This window comes from Saimiri boliviensis, chromosome 10 (genome assembly GCF_048565385.1).
Source record: "Saimiri boliviensis isolate mSaiBol1 chromosome 10, mSaiBol1.pri, whole genome shotgun sequence".
NCBI lineage: Eukaryota > Metazoa > Chordata > Mammalia > Primates > Cebidae > Saimiri > Saimiri boliviensis.
In genome coordinates this window covers 84,055,380-84,070,707 of record NC_133458.1, presented here as the reverse complement: position 1 = coordinate 84,070,707, position 15,328 = coordinate 84,055,380, and the positions used below count along the sequence as shown (strand labels likewise).

Here is a 15,328-nt window from a genome sequence, read left to right as displayed (position 1 = left end):
TGAACCTTTGGTATTTCAGCTTACTCAAGAAATGAAGTTTTGTTTTGTTTTGTTTTTTAGACGGAGTCTCGCTCTGTCACCAGGCTGGAGTGCAGTTATGTGAACTCGGCTCGCTGCACTCTCTGCTTCCTGGGTTGAAGCAATTCTCCTGCCTCAGCTTCCTGAGTAGCTGGGACTGCAGACGCACCACCATGCCCAGCTAATTTTTGTACTTTTTAGTAGAGATGGAGTTTGCTGGCCAGGATGGTCTTGATCTCTTGACCTGGTGATCTGCTACCTCAGCGTCCCAAAGTGCTAGGATTACAGGTGTGAACCACCATGCCTGGCCAAGAAGTGAAGATTTAAATGTCATTAGAGTACTGTGTGACTCATGCAATATTCTTTATATTACAGTGCCTGGAAAATTAATAAACCTCTCAATAAACGTTTGCTCTTAGTAATACCAGCAATACAAGTAGGAGGAGCAGTGGGGGAAGCTGGTATTTATACCACTCTTTGTATTTTATCACTTTTTATAAGTTTGAAAGTATTTCAAAATGACAGTGTAAAAAGAACAAGGACTTTCTCACTATTCTTCGTCCCCCTAAAAAGACGAACTTTAAAAAAAAAAAAGTTAAGGAATTAATACAAAAGAACTAAGAATTAATACTTACAGGAAGTTCAGGCCAAGTATGGTGTCATGCCTGTAATCCTAACACTTTGGAAGGCTGAGTTGGGTAGATTGCTTGGGCCTAGGAGTTCGGGACTAACCTTGGTAACATAGTGAGACCCTCCCTCTACAAAAAATAAAAAATATTAGCTGGGAATGGTAGTCTCAGATACTCAAGAGGCTGAGGTGTGAGGATTGCTTGAGCTTGGGAGGCCAAGGCTGCAGTGAGCCATGGTCATTGCCACTGAACTCCAGCCTGGGTGACAGAGCAAGACTGTCAAAAAAAAACCTTTCATGTGATTACTTTAGGATTTTTGATTATATAGGTTGGCAAAAGTAATTGCAGTTTTGGGACATTAAAAAAATAATAATGGCAAAAACCACAGTTACTATTGCACCAACCTAATAACATTTCTAAGTTAGTGTTTTATTTTAATAACAAGTTCCAGGGTGTGGCCCTTATAATGGAGGGGAAAAATCTATGGTGCTTATCTGTGTATTTCATGATTGAAGTGATGGAGTTAAATTCTAAGTTTAAGTAGTTTTATTGTCACTGGAGATGCATTTTAGTCTTCTGTGTTTTTTATGTTTATGTGTCTCTTCTCCTCTAAAGGTTGTATCCATTTTAAGATAAACTAATAAATTGATAACAACTTTTGGAGATAAAAGAAATATTAAAGTATACATTTTTTTAACCAAGCAACAATAGCACATGTGTATGTCCAAATAGTTATATACCACTTATTTTTAAAATTAGTAATGGAGTATACCTATCCTTCTGATTCATTTCTGGAATTCCACAGTAACATACGTTTTTCATAAACCACATCGGTGATAACCAAGGTCATATTGGCGTCTTTAGAGTTTCAGAATAATTTTTATACATATCAAAGATTTGAGATTTCCAGCTATATTTTCTTTTTGGCTAAATGATAGTTTAATATTTTTCTCCTTAGTTTTAGTTCACTGGTAATTTAATAGCTATTGAATAAGATCATCTCCAAACATTTTATCAGTGGCTGTTCAGAACTTAAGAAATAATACTTCATAACACGTCAATTTGGTCACACAATGAGTCCCAGCTTTGGAAAAATCTGTGGAACATTTCTAGAGAGTGACTGACAAATAGCTTTCCTCTGTGCACACAGTATCTTTCTATCCAGTTTTGTATCATGGTGAAGGCATTTTAAGCTAAAATTAGAGATGTAAATTTAAGTTAAAATATCATTGTGTTTATGTTGTTAACAATACAAATAACTCAGCTGGGATAGTAATTGAATACACAGCATCTGTGTATGGACAGCTAAGTGTACGCTTTTGCTGGCAATCTGTAATCTACTCCTGTACGTGATCATCTGAAATTTTTTCTTTTTTTCTAAAATCTACTTTAAAACAAATCTTGTTTTTGGAAATGTTTTCATACAATAATGGACTCTGCTTTTATGCTTACGAAATTCTTCTTTCATGGTTAAGCAGCAGAGTCACCTATAGAGGTTTTTCATTATTCTTACCCCAATTCCCTCCTAATACAAATGCTTTGCCTTTAGGAAAAAAAAAAAAATGCTTCTGTACTTTTGGGATGCTGCACAGACAACTATTTTTAATTATTAGGAAATTCATTATATAGCTTTAGTTTCTCTTCGAGTATCAATGGTAGTATAGCCTTATGCCTAGGTAACCATGTGAGATGGTATTCATTTAACCAATTCATAATAGCTAAACTCAGGTTTCTGCTGTATAAATTTCTAAAATATTTTTGAGGATATCACATGATTGTAACTCAGTTGGGGGTTAAATTGAAGTTTATGCCTTTTATGCTTCTGAAATGCTATTTCTTCTGTGACTTATTAGAGAGGTGGCAATGTTTCCTCAAGCTGCACATTTTAAATGTTGTATTGTGCTTGATGCTTATCTCTCTTTAGAATTCTATGCTATGATCTCATTACTTAGCTAATTTATATGTTAATTACCATTTAAAAGAAAAGGCCACAGTGTTGCAAATTATATCCTGATTAATTTGAACAAATTGTTCTGGTTGACCCAAAACTACAGAATATGGAATTAGAATTACACATGTGCCTGCATGCATGCACATGTGCGTTGTATGCATGAACACACACAAGAATTAACCACACATGAGAATTAACTTCATCTTTTTATCTTTTTGTTTCTCTCCACCAGTAGTTGTGTTTTTCAAATCCTTATTCAAGCTAATTTCTGTCCTTTGGTTTTACTCTGAATTGTACTCTACCAGTGCCCCTCTTAGGGTTGGATATTCCATCAAGCATATCTGTGATACTATTGGCTGAGCGTAAGCCAGGGAGTAACCAACCAAAACTCTCAGCCTTTGTACAGTTACCTTGAAATTCACTTTTTATTAATACTCATCTTACCTCTTCTAGTTTTTCTTGATGGAAGCTATGAAAATATTATTAGTGTAAAGGAGTTTAGTCTTCTCATCTTTTAACATTGTTGTGATTACTAAGGAGTGAGGTTCAGTTTTGTTACTGTTATTCAATTTTTTCTTTTTGCATGGAACATAATTTCTTGTCCCTGATAGCTTTTGTGATGATTAACATTTTTTGGAAGATAATCCTTTAGTTTTGTATGACTTTGGTTTTGTGTCTTTTCTTTGATTTCTTTGTTTCTGTTAAAAATCTCTCAATCCCATGTGCAGTTACTGTGGTTTCTTTACATGTCTCTTTTTTATAAATTGATATCATTTTATATTTTATAGCCATATGTCAATTTTTTCCTTCTGTCACTGAAGATTTGTATTTCTTCTTATGTCTCTAGTTGTATTTCTTTTTACAGTTTTTGTATTCCACCTTACTAAAATATGATTTACATGTCTGATTTGCAGTGTCTGTTTTCCTTCTTTGTCAGGAACTTCAAATTTTCTCTGTAGATTTTAATTGCACTTATAATGTATTCTAAAATTGTTTTTTAAGAATAAATCTTAAATACTAGTTATTTCATTTTTCTGTTTATTTTACCTGATTGTTTTCTGTTCAGTATGAACTCAAAATTCCCAGTTGTTGCCTTGAGCTTTGGCAGAAGTATATAGTGGCTGATTCTAGTTGCATCAGTTTCTGTTTTGGAAAACTTTTTTTTCTTATACAATTTTGAATGGAAAACTTTTTCATTCAAAATTTCTTTAATAAGAAGGCAGCCAAAGCTTATGCTGATTTTCTAAGAATAGAAATTTTTAAATCATATATGTATATGTGAAATTACTTTTGTTTTTTGTGACAAGGGTCTCACTTTTGCCCAGGCTGGAGTATATGGAGTGCAGTGATGTGATCACGGTTCACTGCAGTCTTGAACTCCTGGGATCAAGCCATCCTCTTGCCTCAGCTTCCCCAGTAGCTGGGACCGCAGGTGTGTACCACCATGCTTGGCTTTTTATTTTATTTTATTTTATTTTTTGTAGAGATGAGGTCTCACTTTGTTGCCCAGGCTGGTTTCAAACTCCTAGGTTCAAGTGATCCTCCTGTTACAGCCTGCCAGAGTGCTGAGATTATAGGCATGAACCACTGTGCCCAGCCGAAGATACGTTTTTAAGACACAGTGAAGACAACATTTCTGTACTTTTAAAATGTAGTGACATAATATAGACTAGAATATTATTGCATTTTTTCAGTGTTGCACTGTATATTTTCCAAGGCTTATCATTTGGATAACAACTTTGGTACAATAAAGTCATGGTATAATATCTTTTTTCCCTTTAGATGGATACTTTTGTAAATCCTCTTCGAAATTCTATGAGGAATGTTTCAAATGCAGTTAAATCTCTTCCTGATAGCTTGGCAGAGGGAATGACGAAAATGTCAGACAACATGGGCAAAATGTCAGAAAGATTAGGTCAAGACATAAAGCAATCATTTTTTAAGGTAAGAAGACATTTTCAGTAATGTCTAAAGCAAACTATTTTTAAGCCAACTAACATGTATTGAATTTTGGCTGGATTTACCTTATTCCTCTAACCTTATTTCTTTTCCAAACTTTGCTAGACATGTAGTCTCATAAAGAATAAAAAACTGAAGAGAAAAATTCTTACCAGAAATGGATATAAAATCTAGTTACTTGTTAGTCTCTGCTATGGTAGGATTTTAAAATTCATTTAAAATAAAAACTTAAAATTAGTAAAGTTAACATTCTTTGTCTTGTTTTATTTCATTATGCCATTTTTATCATAAAGTACTACTAAATTTAGTAGCAAACAAATGCTATTGTGCAAATGAGTTATACTAGTATTCACTCAGGAAGCATAAAGTTTTATTTCTCCTGTTTTACATGATAGAATGATTATCAGATCAAAGAGAAGAAAAGTTCATCATTATGATCCATTTCTGTGGTCATGCATTACTGGGTATAGACCTCTATGTGTTATAGAAGAATTTCCCAGGGAGTTTTTTTTAAATTTCATTAACAGATAAAGGTACTATACTGTGTAGTTTGTTGAATTCCTAATTAATATTTTAAAAATCATTTTGACGTAGTTTTTTGAAGTTGTAGTCAGGGCTATAAAACATATAGCTATTAGAACTTTGTATTTGATAGATCACACTTGAATGTAAGGGAAATGTATATAAACACAGGTTTTCTTTAATGTAAGAGGCCACTTCTAAAATTGTGTAAATCATACTTTTCTGTTAACTTTCACACTTTCTCTGATGCCCCACTTTTGTTTCTATTTGGGAGGAAGAATACTACCACTGAAATCGGGATTGTTTAGTCCTACTTCGGCTGCTCATTACTCGTGACTTCATACAAAAAACACTTTTCTAGGCTTCTGTGTTGTCACCAGTAACTTGAGATGGTCTTGACGATCCTTCCTGTGCCAACAAATGGTTTTCAGCTAATAGTGATCTTTCTGTCCTTCTTTCCATTCAAACATTTTGTTAATTTTGTAAACATATTAACATACTATCAAAAGCTATAGTAAAAAGAAGATTGGAGCTCTGTTCTCTGGCAGTACTACTAACTACAGTCGTGCATTGCATAACAACAGGGATACATTCTGAGATCTGTGTCATTGGGTGATTTCATCATCGTGGGAACATCATAGAATGAATTTACACAAAACTAGGTGTATGTGTAAGTTCCACAGACCTACTTTTATCACATATTGCTCCTAGGCTACTAACCTGTACAGCATGCTACTGTACTGAATACTGTAGGCATTTTGACACATTGGTACACATTTGTGTATCTAAATATATCTACACAGGAAAAATACAGTAAAAATACAGTATTATAATCTTACGGGACCACTGTGGTATTGTTGAACAAAACGTCCTTATGCGATGCATGACTTTTGGCTTTCAAGTCATTTAACCTTTCTTAGCTTTGAATTCTTCTAAAAAATATGGGAGTTTGACGAAATAATTTTTCCTTACAACTCAAAAGTCATTTCTTTTGTAAAGGACAAAAACTTTTTGGTAATGAAATAATCACCGTATATTTGGTTTCCAATTTTAGATTGTTAAATTCTGCTTATATATTGTATTAAAGGTCAAATGCTGATACTCATTTAGATTTACTATTGTGTTGTGTTTCACTGTCTGCTTTAATGTGTTTACATTGTGGGTTTGATTTTTGTTTTTAGGTGCCTCCTTTAATTCCGAAGACTGATTCAGACCCTGAACATCGCCGAGTTGCAGCTCAGCTTGACGATAATGTGAGTTAATTTTATTCTTGGTAGTATTTACTTTAAGTCATACTTGACATATCTTTTTAACTTTTTAATGAAGTGTAATATGTATATATATCATTATTGTTCACATAAGTGTTAAGCTCGATGAATTCTTACAAACTAAACATGCCCATGTAATTAACAGTAATCAAAAAACAGCATGACTACTACTCCAGAAAAGCTCCTCATCCTCTGCTACTGTTAGGACCTTCTCTTCCACCAAGGACTGTCACTATCCTAACTTCTACTCTGCTTTTATACTTTTTATATATGAAACTGTAAGGTACATATTCTGTGCAGTCTAGCTTTCTTTGCTCAACACTGTTTTGTGTGATTGTAGTTTTTTCATTCTTGTGGCTTTATATTATTCCATTTTATAAATATAGTATAATCTATTTGTTGTATAATGAATACTACTTCTATCAACATTCATCTGTACATGTTTCTGTTGGATCTATACTTAGGAATGAAACTGCTATATCAGAGGATATATATAAGTTCAGTTTTAGTAGATACTGCCAAGTACTTTTTCAAATTTTACCACTTACAGTGCCACCAGCAGTACATGAGAGTTCAGTGTTCTACATCCTGCCAATACTCAGTATTTTGTCTTTTTAATTTTAGCCATTCTCATTGTATTTCATGTGAATTTGCATTTCTATGATAACTTTTGATATGTTGAACACCTTTTCATATGTTTATTGGCCATTTGAATGTCCTGTCTTATGTGTCTGTCAAGACCTTTTGTTATTTTTTTGTTGGCATGGCTATCTTAGTCCTTTTGATTAGTAGGAGTGCTTTATGTAATCTGAATGTGAGTTCTTTGTCAGATACATGTAATGCATTGTCATCTACTCTCTAGGTTGCTTTCTTGTGCTATGTATGCAATCTGTGCCTATTTCTGGGTCACAGAGCTGTCCTAGAACTTTCTTTAAAAATCTTTTTTGTTTTACTATAACAACATTTAGGTCTGCAGTTTATCTGGGATTGATGTTTGTATATGGATTGAGGTATGGGTCGAGTTGATCCAAGCACCATTTACTGAAAAGGTCATCTTTTCAGTACTTTACTTTTTCTCCCTTATCACAAACGAGATTATTGTACATGTTTGGATCTGGTTTTGGACTGTGTATTTTGTTTTATTAGGCAGATTTATTTTAAGGTTATAATTATCTCCTTTGAGTTTCTGATTGAATTTGTTTATAATCAGCTATCTTAAACAAAAATAATGTATTTATTTGCTTTTTCAAGATTATTTTAAGATATTTTATTGTGTTTATTGATGGTGTAATATCCATAACATTATACCTTTTGGTATGTGGTTTTTACAGTTTAGCTGTTTATTAGATTTTCTTATGGCACCATACTCGTAGGAATACACTTGATCAGAGAATAGAGAAGTATTTATTCTGTCTCCCTCTCCCCACTGGTTTTGATTGAGCTATGTGATTTCAATTTGTGGAATGGAAGGTGCACTAAGGCAATGTTTGCAACATGACAGTGAAAAATGTGTGACTCATGCTTTCTTGCTAGTATTTAAATTACAGCATTGACAAGGAAATAATTGCAAACAGTTTATCGGTGATGAAGGAATTATAAAATTACCAGCAGTTGTATGTTGTACTAAATCTGTACCTACTTTTTACTTTATACATATTTTTTCACATCAAATAATTCCGATTGCTTTCCTTTACTTTTTACCTTACTGATTGTATACTCACATAACAAAAGTGTGCTCATTTTTGTTAAAAGCTAAAAGAAAATTCTAGTAATTTAGTAAAATATGCCTTTTGTATTGTTAATTTAGTTTAATACTGGATTGAACTTCAGCATCTTTTTCCTGAAAGTACGTAAATACATACAATTTACTAACTAAGCAAAACACATTATTCTTTAAAGATCATGTTTTCTTCTATTAAATATATGGAGATGTTGAGAATGTCTTATTCTTATGAAAAAGATGCATCAGAAAATAGACAGAGGGTCTGACATTTGTCTTGTCAAACTCATACAACCTCTACCAAAAGTAAGAATCAAATCATCTTTTCCTAGGACAATCATGAATCTACTTTGCCTTGAAAATGTTAAAACTATAGCCTTAAAATTTATTCATCATTGTGGGACTGTGAAGTTCTGTATTCTGTCAGAATGACTACTAGAAATATTTTTTCTAAATTAGAATTGTGTCAAATTATAAACGCTAGGATTTAACTTGTTCTGTGACTTGTGAAATAATACCAGTCATCTGTAAATGAAACATAAGTAACCGTTCATAGTAGATAGCTAACTCAAATTTGTTCTTATTTCTTCCCATGTCTTGTCAGGTGGATGACAATATTCCACTTAGGGTAATGCTGCTTCTCATGGATGAAGTATTCGACTTAAAAGAAAGAAATCAGTGGTTGCGAAGGAATATCAAAAACCTACTTCAACAGCTTATTAGAGCTACATATGGTGATACTATTAATAGGTACCACTCTTTCCTCCTCACTTTTAATCTGATCTTAGCCTTTAAACTTCTACTTCTGGAAGTAGCTTGCTCAACCTTTGTAGGAGAATTTTTTTCTCTGGGCCTTTTAAGAAGTTCATTAAAGCAGTCTGTTGCTCTTAGGTATAATTTACATCCAGATTAAGTTGCTTGCTCCATGAAAGTCATGTTTATTTTTTTCACCTTCTAAAATTTTAGCCTTACTCATTTACACTTCTTTACTTTCAGAAAAATAGTTGACCATGTTGATTGGATGACTTCACCTGAACAAGTAGCCGACTCAGTGAAACGTTTCAGGTATATCTTAAGACACAGTCACTTCTTTCAGGTAGTACAGAGTTTAGCATTGTTATCACTAATTAACTTTCATTGCTTTTTGTTTCCTTCCTGGACATAAAGTTGGTTTGTTTGTCATTGACAAGCAAAAAGACTTAAAAGAATTATAATAAACATTTGTCTCATGAACCTATTGGTCTTTGTTTCTTTAAAATCGGAATTGGAAAAGTATAGAGGAAACATCTTTCAAATGATAGCCTATTATTTTATTGCAGTACCATGGCTATAAGGTAATTGAAATATTTACCTAAAAATGACATGGTTATATAATCAAATATGTAGTTTTGCGGTTACTTTTTTCTCAGTTGTATTTGCTAAGCTTCATTTTAACTGAAGTCTTTTAACTATGTCTTTCTAGCTGTAATTTTTTATTAAATTGGAACCTGTGCAAGGAACCCAAATTAAGTAGATACTCTACTTCATATGTTCTTTCTACAAAAAATACTGAGCCACTCCTCTGTGCCTAGCACTCAGCCGATTACTGAGATAAGATGCAGTCCCTTCAAGAAAGTATAGCTAGTAGAGAAACTCCTTCTAAAAGTGAAGATAAGCAATGCATAAAAATTCATGGCATCACATACTTTGAAAGGACGGAAAGGAAGCAAGAAGGGAACTATCAGTATTGAACAGTAGTTAAGTTTTTGGCAGTGTGCCCAGTACTTTATGTGTGCTTTCCGATTTTATGCCATTTTACAAGGTAAGTATTTTTGTTAAAAGGAAATTGAAGATTAGAGGCATTGAATAGGCTCTCAGGTTACTAAGTGGGGAATCTGGTTTCTCCAATCTGAAGCTAAGTTTCTTCCTGCTGTACTCTGCTGTTTCCAAAACATGGACTACCTGCCCTGGCATGTTCATTTTATGTCAGGATAGGTAAATGATGTTCCTCTGGAGCAGTGACTCTCAGCTTTGGCTATTCACCTGTAGAGCTTTAAAAATTACTAATTCCTGCATCCCATACCCAGAGTCGGACTTAATTAATCCAGCGAAAGGTCTGATTCTTTACAGAATCTTTCTGTAAAGCTCTCAGGTGTTTCTAATGTGCAAAGTTAAGAACAGCTGCTCTGTGAAGTCTCACCCTCACACCAAATTCCCAGATGAAAGCTTAGTTTTTGTGCTCAGTTCCTGCCTTCAGACCAAGAATTAGGGAACATGAGTAAAGCACACTGAAAGTTAAGACGGGTGGACTGTTTTATGTGTGAAAGGATCATTTTAGTCAATCTATCTGTAAGGTGTGGGCCTGGAATTTAATTTAGTTTTATGTAGGCTTAATTATAAGATGAGTGGGATGGCATAACTGAAGGAGATAGCTGTTAAACTCTAAGGCACTGAAATTCGAGATATTGTAGGGTTGCATTTGGATGAGATATTCAATCAGCAGATGCCCACTTTGTGTTTAAATGGCTGTGATATAGCCATCTATGTATTCCGTTTTGCTGTCTTTGTTAGTGTTAATGAACTGCCTTGGTGCAGAATTTATCTGTTATTTTTTCTTGTGTTTTTTTAACCCCTGAAATTGAACCCCACACTTAGTTCATCTTTGTTGAATTTCATTATACCTATATATTAATAAAATTTCAGAAACCTTTCTTTTCTGTTCACATTTGTATTTTCTGTAGAAATTTGAAATAATTTATCAACTTGTATCATTAGAAAATGAAAATGTTTACAAAATATATTTAATCTTCTCAAATAGAGATGCATTTTGGCCAAATGGCATTTTAGCAGAGACTGTTCCATGCAGAGATAAAAGTATTCGAATGAGAACAAGAGTAGCAGGAAAAACGAAATTACTTGCAATTATGCCAGGTGAGTGGGCATGTATAGTTAAAAATCTCTTTAATTTGTCATTCTTCTGAATTTTTAGCATTTTTCATGCCAGTGTAACTGCCTTTGAATTATAACAACTATCTTTTGATGGCTTAATATATCCCAGGCACTGTGCTAGGCATTTCTCATACATTCTAAACCAGTCCTCATAACACTACTATAAAGCTAAGGACTGTTAACAACGGCACTTTATATGTGAGGAAACAAATTCAGAGAGGTTAAATAACCTATCCAAGGTTTATAGCTACTAAGCAACAGTTGGTATTCTGACTCAGCTTTAAGTGATTTGAAAGCTTATGCTTTTATCCGCTTCACTTCGCTGCCTGAAAGCATTTTGGGAGTCAAGTTGTTAAATTAATAAAATACATGACAGGTGAAAGGGCTAATAAAATAATATCAAATTTGATTTTTTCAGGAAGAATATGTGTTCCCCTTAGGAGAACAAACAAATTATTTCAAAGACTCCATTTACACAGAAACAATGAATTGGTCCATTATTAATCTTTATTAATTAAAACATAATCCCAAACAAAGTATGAATAGTAGCATTTTGTTGGTCTGATTTTAGTTACTTCATTAGGTTACACCTGTCACACTACCTTAGATTTACTTTTTCTCATTTTTCTTCTTTCATTAAGAGAAGGTATATAATGTGAAAAGCAATTTAATGTGACTGGGAGGTGGTGATGGTTGTTTTGCCCCTTGTTAATGAATATCTTTGAAAATGCCTACGTGTCTTTTCTCTGTATTTTAATTCTGGATGTAGTAAATAAACAGATTTGTAAGTTATTTAATTACACAGTACCTATTTTTTTCCTATATTTTTGTTTTATAATTCAGAACTCCTAATTTCTTCCTAAATTTTAACAATCAGCTCTCTCTTTTGACAAATTAGAAATTTGCCGCATGATTTTAATTCCTACCTATATATTGTTTCATTTGCTAGTAAAAAAGCAAATTATAGAAATAACATTTTAGAAAAATAAGCAATAGCTTAGGATATTATTTAATATACTATTATGGTAAACCTGATTGTGCCATATAGACTGACTCAGTTGTTCAGCTGGAAGAAATCTTTATTCACTAAATATTTATTGAAAGTTATGTGCCAGACAGTGTTCTATAGGCTTATGTTTGCCTTCTTGGAGCTTACTTTCTAATAGAGGGACTCAAAAAGACACAAAACAAATAAATGCAACATAGTATGTTAGATATGTGGTAAGTACTAAAGAGAAAAATAGTGCAGGGAAAGGGAATAGGCAGTGTTGGATGAGTTGCAGTTTTAGATGGGGTGGCCAGGGCAGGCCTCACTCAGAAGATAACAGTGGTGTAAAGATCTGAAGGAAGTGAGGATACACATAAAAGTTTACGAATTTATATATATGTAGTACTTGCCTGTTTTTTAGTAAATTCTCAAAATTTTTGCTTTAAATTATATTGTGCCCCTAGTTAGATAAAGACTTTTTGGAAGTTGCATGTTTCTTTTCAAAGCAGCAAAATAATATTTATATTATCAGGGTCTTGATTATGAACAGTTAAGAATAATCATACATGTTGGTCTCATACTTAAATATCTGTAGTAACTTGCTGTTATTTATGAATAAATGCCAACTTTGCTCAACCTTACAGTCAGTCACAGCACCATCACCTTTCTGTTTTCTCCACTTTTTTTTATAGGAGTCCTCAATAAAATTCAGCCAAACTTGTACTGTCCCCATGTCTTGAACATGGCTTGTTATTTTAGTTACTGCTTATTTACTCATTCATGTTCTTTTCACCAAGACTAATACGTCATCTCATTGCATCTTTCAAAATCCTGCCCAAGTAGAAAGTCTACTTTACCTGTCACTTCGTTAAAGGGAACTTTTGTTTGTTGTCATATCTGGAAGTCTTCCCACTGTAAATATTCGTACACTTTTAGTATTTGAATGCCTTGGTTACTATGCCAAGGGTTTTTGTAGGTCATGGATTAGGTTCGTTTTTTTGTGTTTTTTTGTCCTGTGTTCCAATGAAACGTTATTCACCATCATGGATTAGTTTGTTGTCTTATAGCATCTTTCACTATTCATTAGGCATAATAATATTTTTATAATGTTACAAAGTTTACAGATCACTTGCCACATGATCTCATTAAAGACTTATAAATCCTTATAGTTATAAGGATGTTTGTTACTATAAATTCTCCTTTTCATATGAGGAAACATAGGGTGGTGGTTAAGTATCACATGGGTATTAAGGGACAGGTTTGTAATTGTAGTTTGGCATCTTGGAGACTTTTTTTTTTTTAAACTTTTTATACCTGGGCTGTATTGTCTCCCAGTAGCTTTTGCATAAGTGGGTAGATAGATGCATGCATGCAAAGATGCATATTAAGTTTCAGCTATAATACATAGCTGAAGTGCATTAACTGGTTACCTACCATTGATCAGTTACTCTGCTGTGTACCTTAATTTAGGAGCATTTAAGAATTCAGACCTTGTGTTTTCTTTGAATAATGAGTTATGCGTATTTTCCCCCTCTTCATTTAGATGAACTGAAGCACATTATTGGGGCTGAGACAACACGGAAAGGTATTCTTCGTGTTTTTGAAATGTTTCAGCACAACCAATTAAATAGGAGAATGGTTTATGTCTTCTTGGAAGGCTTTTTAGAAACCTTATTTCCACAGTATAAATTCCGTGACCTTTTCAACAAACTGCATTCACGGTCAAAGCAGATGCAGAAATATAAACAGAAACTTCAAACTACTCAAGCGCCTTCTTTACAGAAAAGGTGACACTCCACTCTATGAAGCTGGTGTTCATTTTGTCCAGGACTAATGGTATGGACAGATCTTCTGGGGCTTAACTCATATACTGTTGTGTCTGCACCAGTCTTTTAGTGTCTCAAAATAGATTATTAATACATCCATAAGTCTGTGGTTCTTCTCATTTTCATCTATAATCCACTACCAAGAGAGATTTCCATGTCTCAAATGATTTGGTGCATATTTTGCAACGTTGAGAGGATACTGCCCCCATCTCAAGCAAGAATGGTGTTGGTTTCTTCCATTTCAAACTAATCAGCATTCTCCAGCAATGACAAAGTGCCAGAGTGTATATATGAAAGCTGAGGAAAGCACAAAACAATGGTTCACAGATAAATTGGCCAATTTGTTTAACAGTTGGAGACTGTCTAATATACGAGTTGGAGGAATTTGTTTTGCATAATTTTGTAGGTCTGTGTCAGCATTTTGATGTATCATGGATTAGCCAGGTGAATAATCCTTGGAACATCTCTTTCAGGTCTGGGGAAAGAGACAGAATGTCCTTAAAGTGTGAAATAACCTTATACCTGAATTATAGTTTTGTGATATAAAATGAAGCTCAGTATAAAATAAAACCAATCAAACCCAGAATTTGATTGGATTTGTTATTCATTGATATACAACAATTTTTATTCTTATGTGTGCCTTAAGGGCTGTGTTGTGCTCTTATGGTACTCAATTTTTTCTTTTGACATTGTTGTGCAAAAAGAAGCATGTGGTGGCTCTCATTTAAATTTCAAAATTATTAGTTTTATCTTTAACAGATTACTGATTATACAGAAGAAGATGTAATTTATTGGAAGAACTGCCAAATACATTTTGTCCGTCTAAAAATACAGAAACTTAAATAGTAGTCTGGAAAGTTACCATATGATAATTTTTAATTGTGTGATCTAGACATGCCTTAGGTAACTGCAGAAATAGCAAATTAAATGATTAATGAGCTTATTAGTCATAGTAAACATACAAATTCCTAATTCTATGACAGTGTACATATATGAAAATAAATGATGAAAAAACTATGATATTTTTAAAAATATGCTTTTATTTATATTTCACATAATGTAAAATTCTACAAAATAAAGCTAGTAGACATAACCCCTCAGTGTATACCTTTAAATCCATAAATTAATTTTATACCAATAAAACAAAATACTTTCTCTAGTTTTGGAGCTTCTGTATTTCCTATAGTTTTCTCACCATTTTGTCCATCTTAGAAGTCTTCATATCCCTTCTATGCAAGATTTCTGCATAGTTTTAAATACTTTCATTGACTAAGGATTTGGGTGTGTCAGCTTTTTTTGTTTTAAAAATATTTAACACTAAAACCTTAAAATAGTGAAGCTACTTGTCAGACCACTGAGCCAAGATCCTGGTATTAAAGGAAAGTCTGGGTGCTTAAGATAAAGGGACAGAGTATTGGTATCCCAGTTATTTGGGAGCTTTAAGATTGGAACAAGATATTACTGTCTTGTTTTCACTTAGATCCTACTTACAAAGTGCGGCCTATTAACAGAATAAAGC

The 15,328-nt window shown here is 33.3% G+C and overlaps 1 protein-coding gene across 3 annotated transcripts in view; it reads left to right on the top strand.

Moving 5' to 3' along the window:
• Window positions 1-14,395, top strand: part of SNX13 (sorting nexin 13) — a 131,978-nt gene extending 117,583 nt beyond the window's left edge. For all 3 annotated transcript variants that reach the window (XM_010349340.3, XM_003938679.4, XM_074379570.1), the window contains 6 exons: window positions 4,381-4,542; window positions 6,261-6,332; window positions 8,672-8,817; window positions 9,064-9,132; window positions 10,865-10,977; window positions 13,527-14,395. In XM_010349340.3, the coding sequence (XP_010347642.1) occupies window positions 4,381-4,542; window positions 6,261-6,332; window positions 8,672-8,817; window positions 9,064-9,132; window positions 10,865-10,977; window positions 13,527-13,774 (810 nt within the window). In that variant the 3' untranslated portion in view covers window positions 13,775-14,395. The remainder of the gene's footprint in view (window positions 1-4,380; window positions 4,543-6,260; window positions 6,333-8,671; window positions 8,818-9,063; window positions 9,133-10,864; window positions 10,978-13,526) is intronic.
• The last annotated feature ends 933 nt before the right edge of the window (window positions 14,396-15,328 follow it).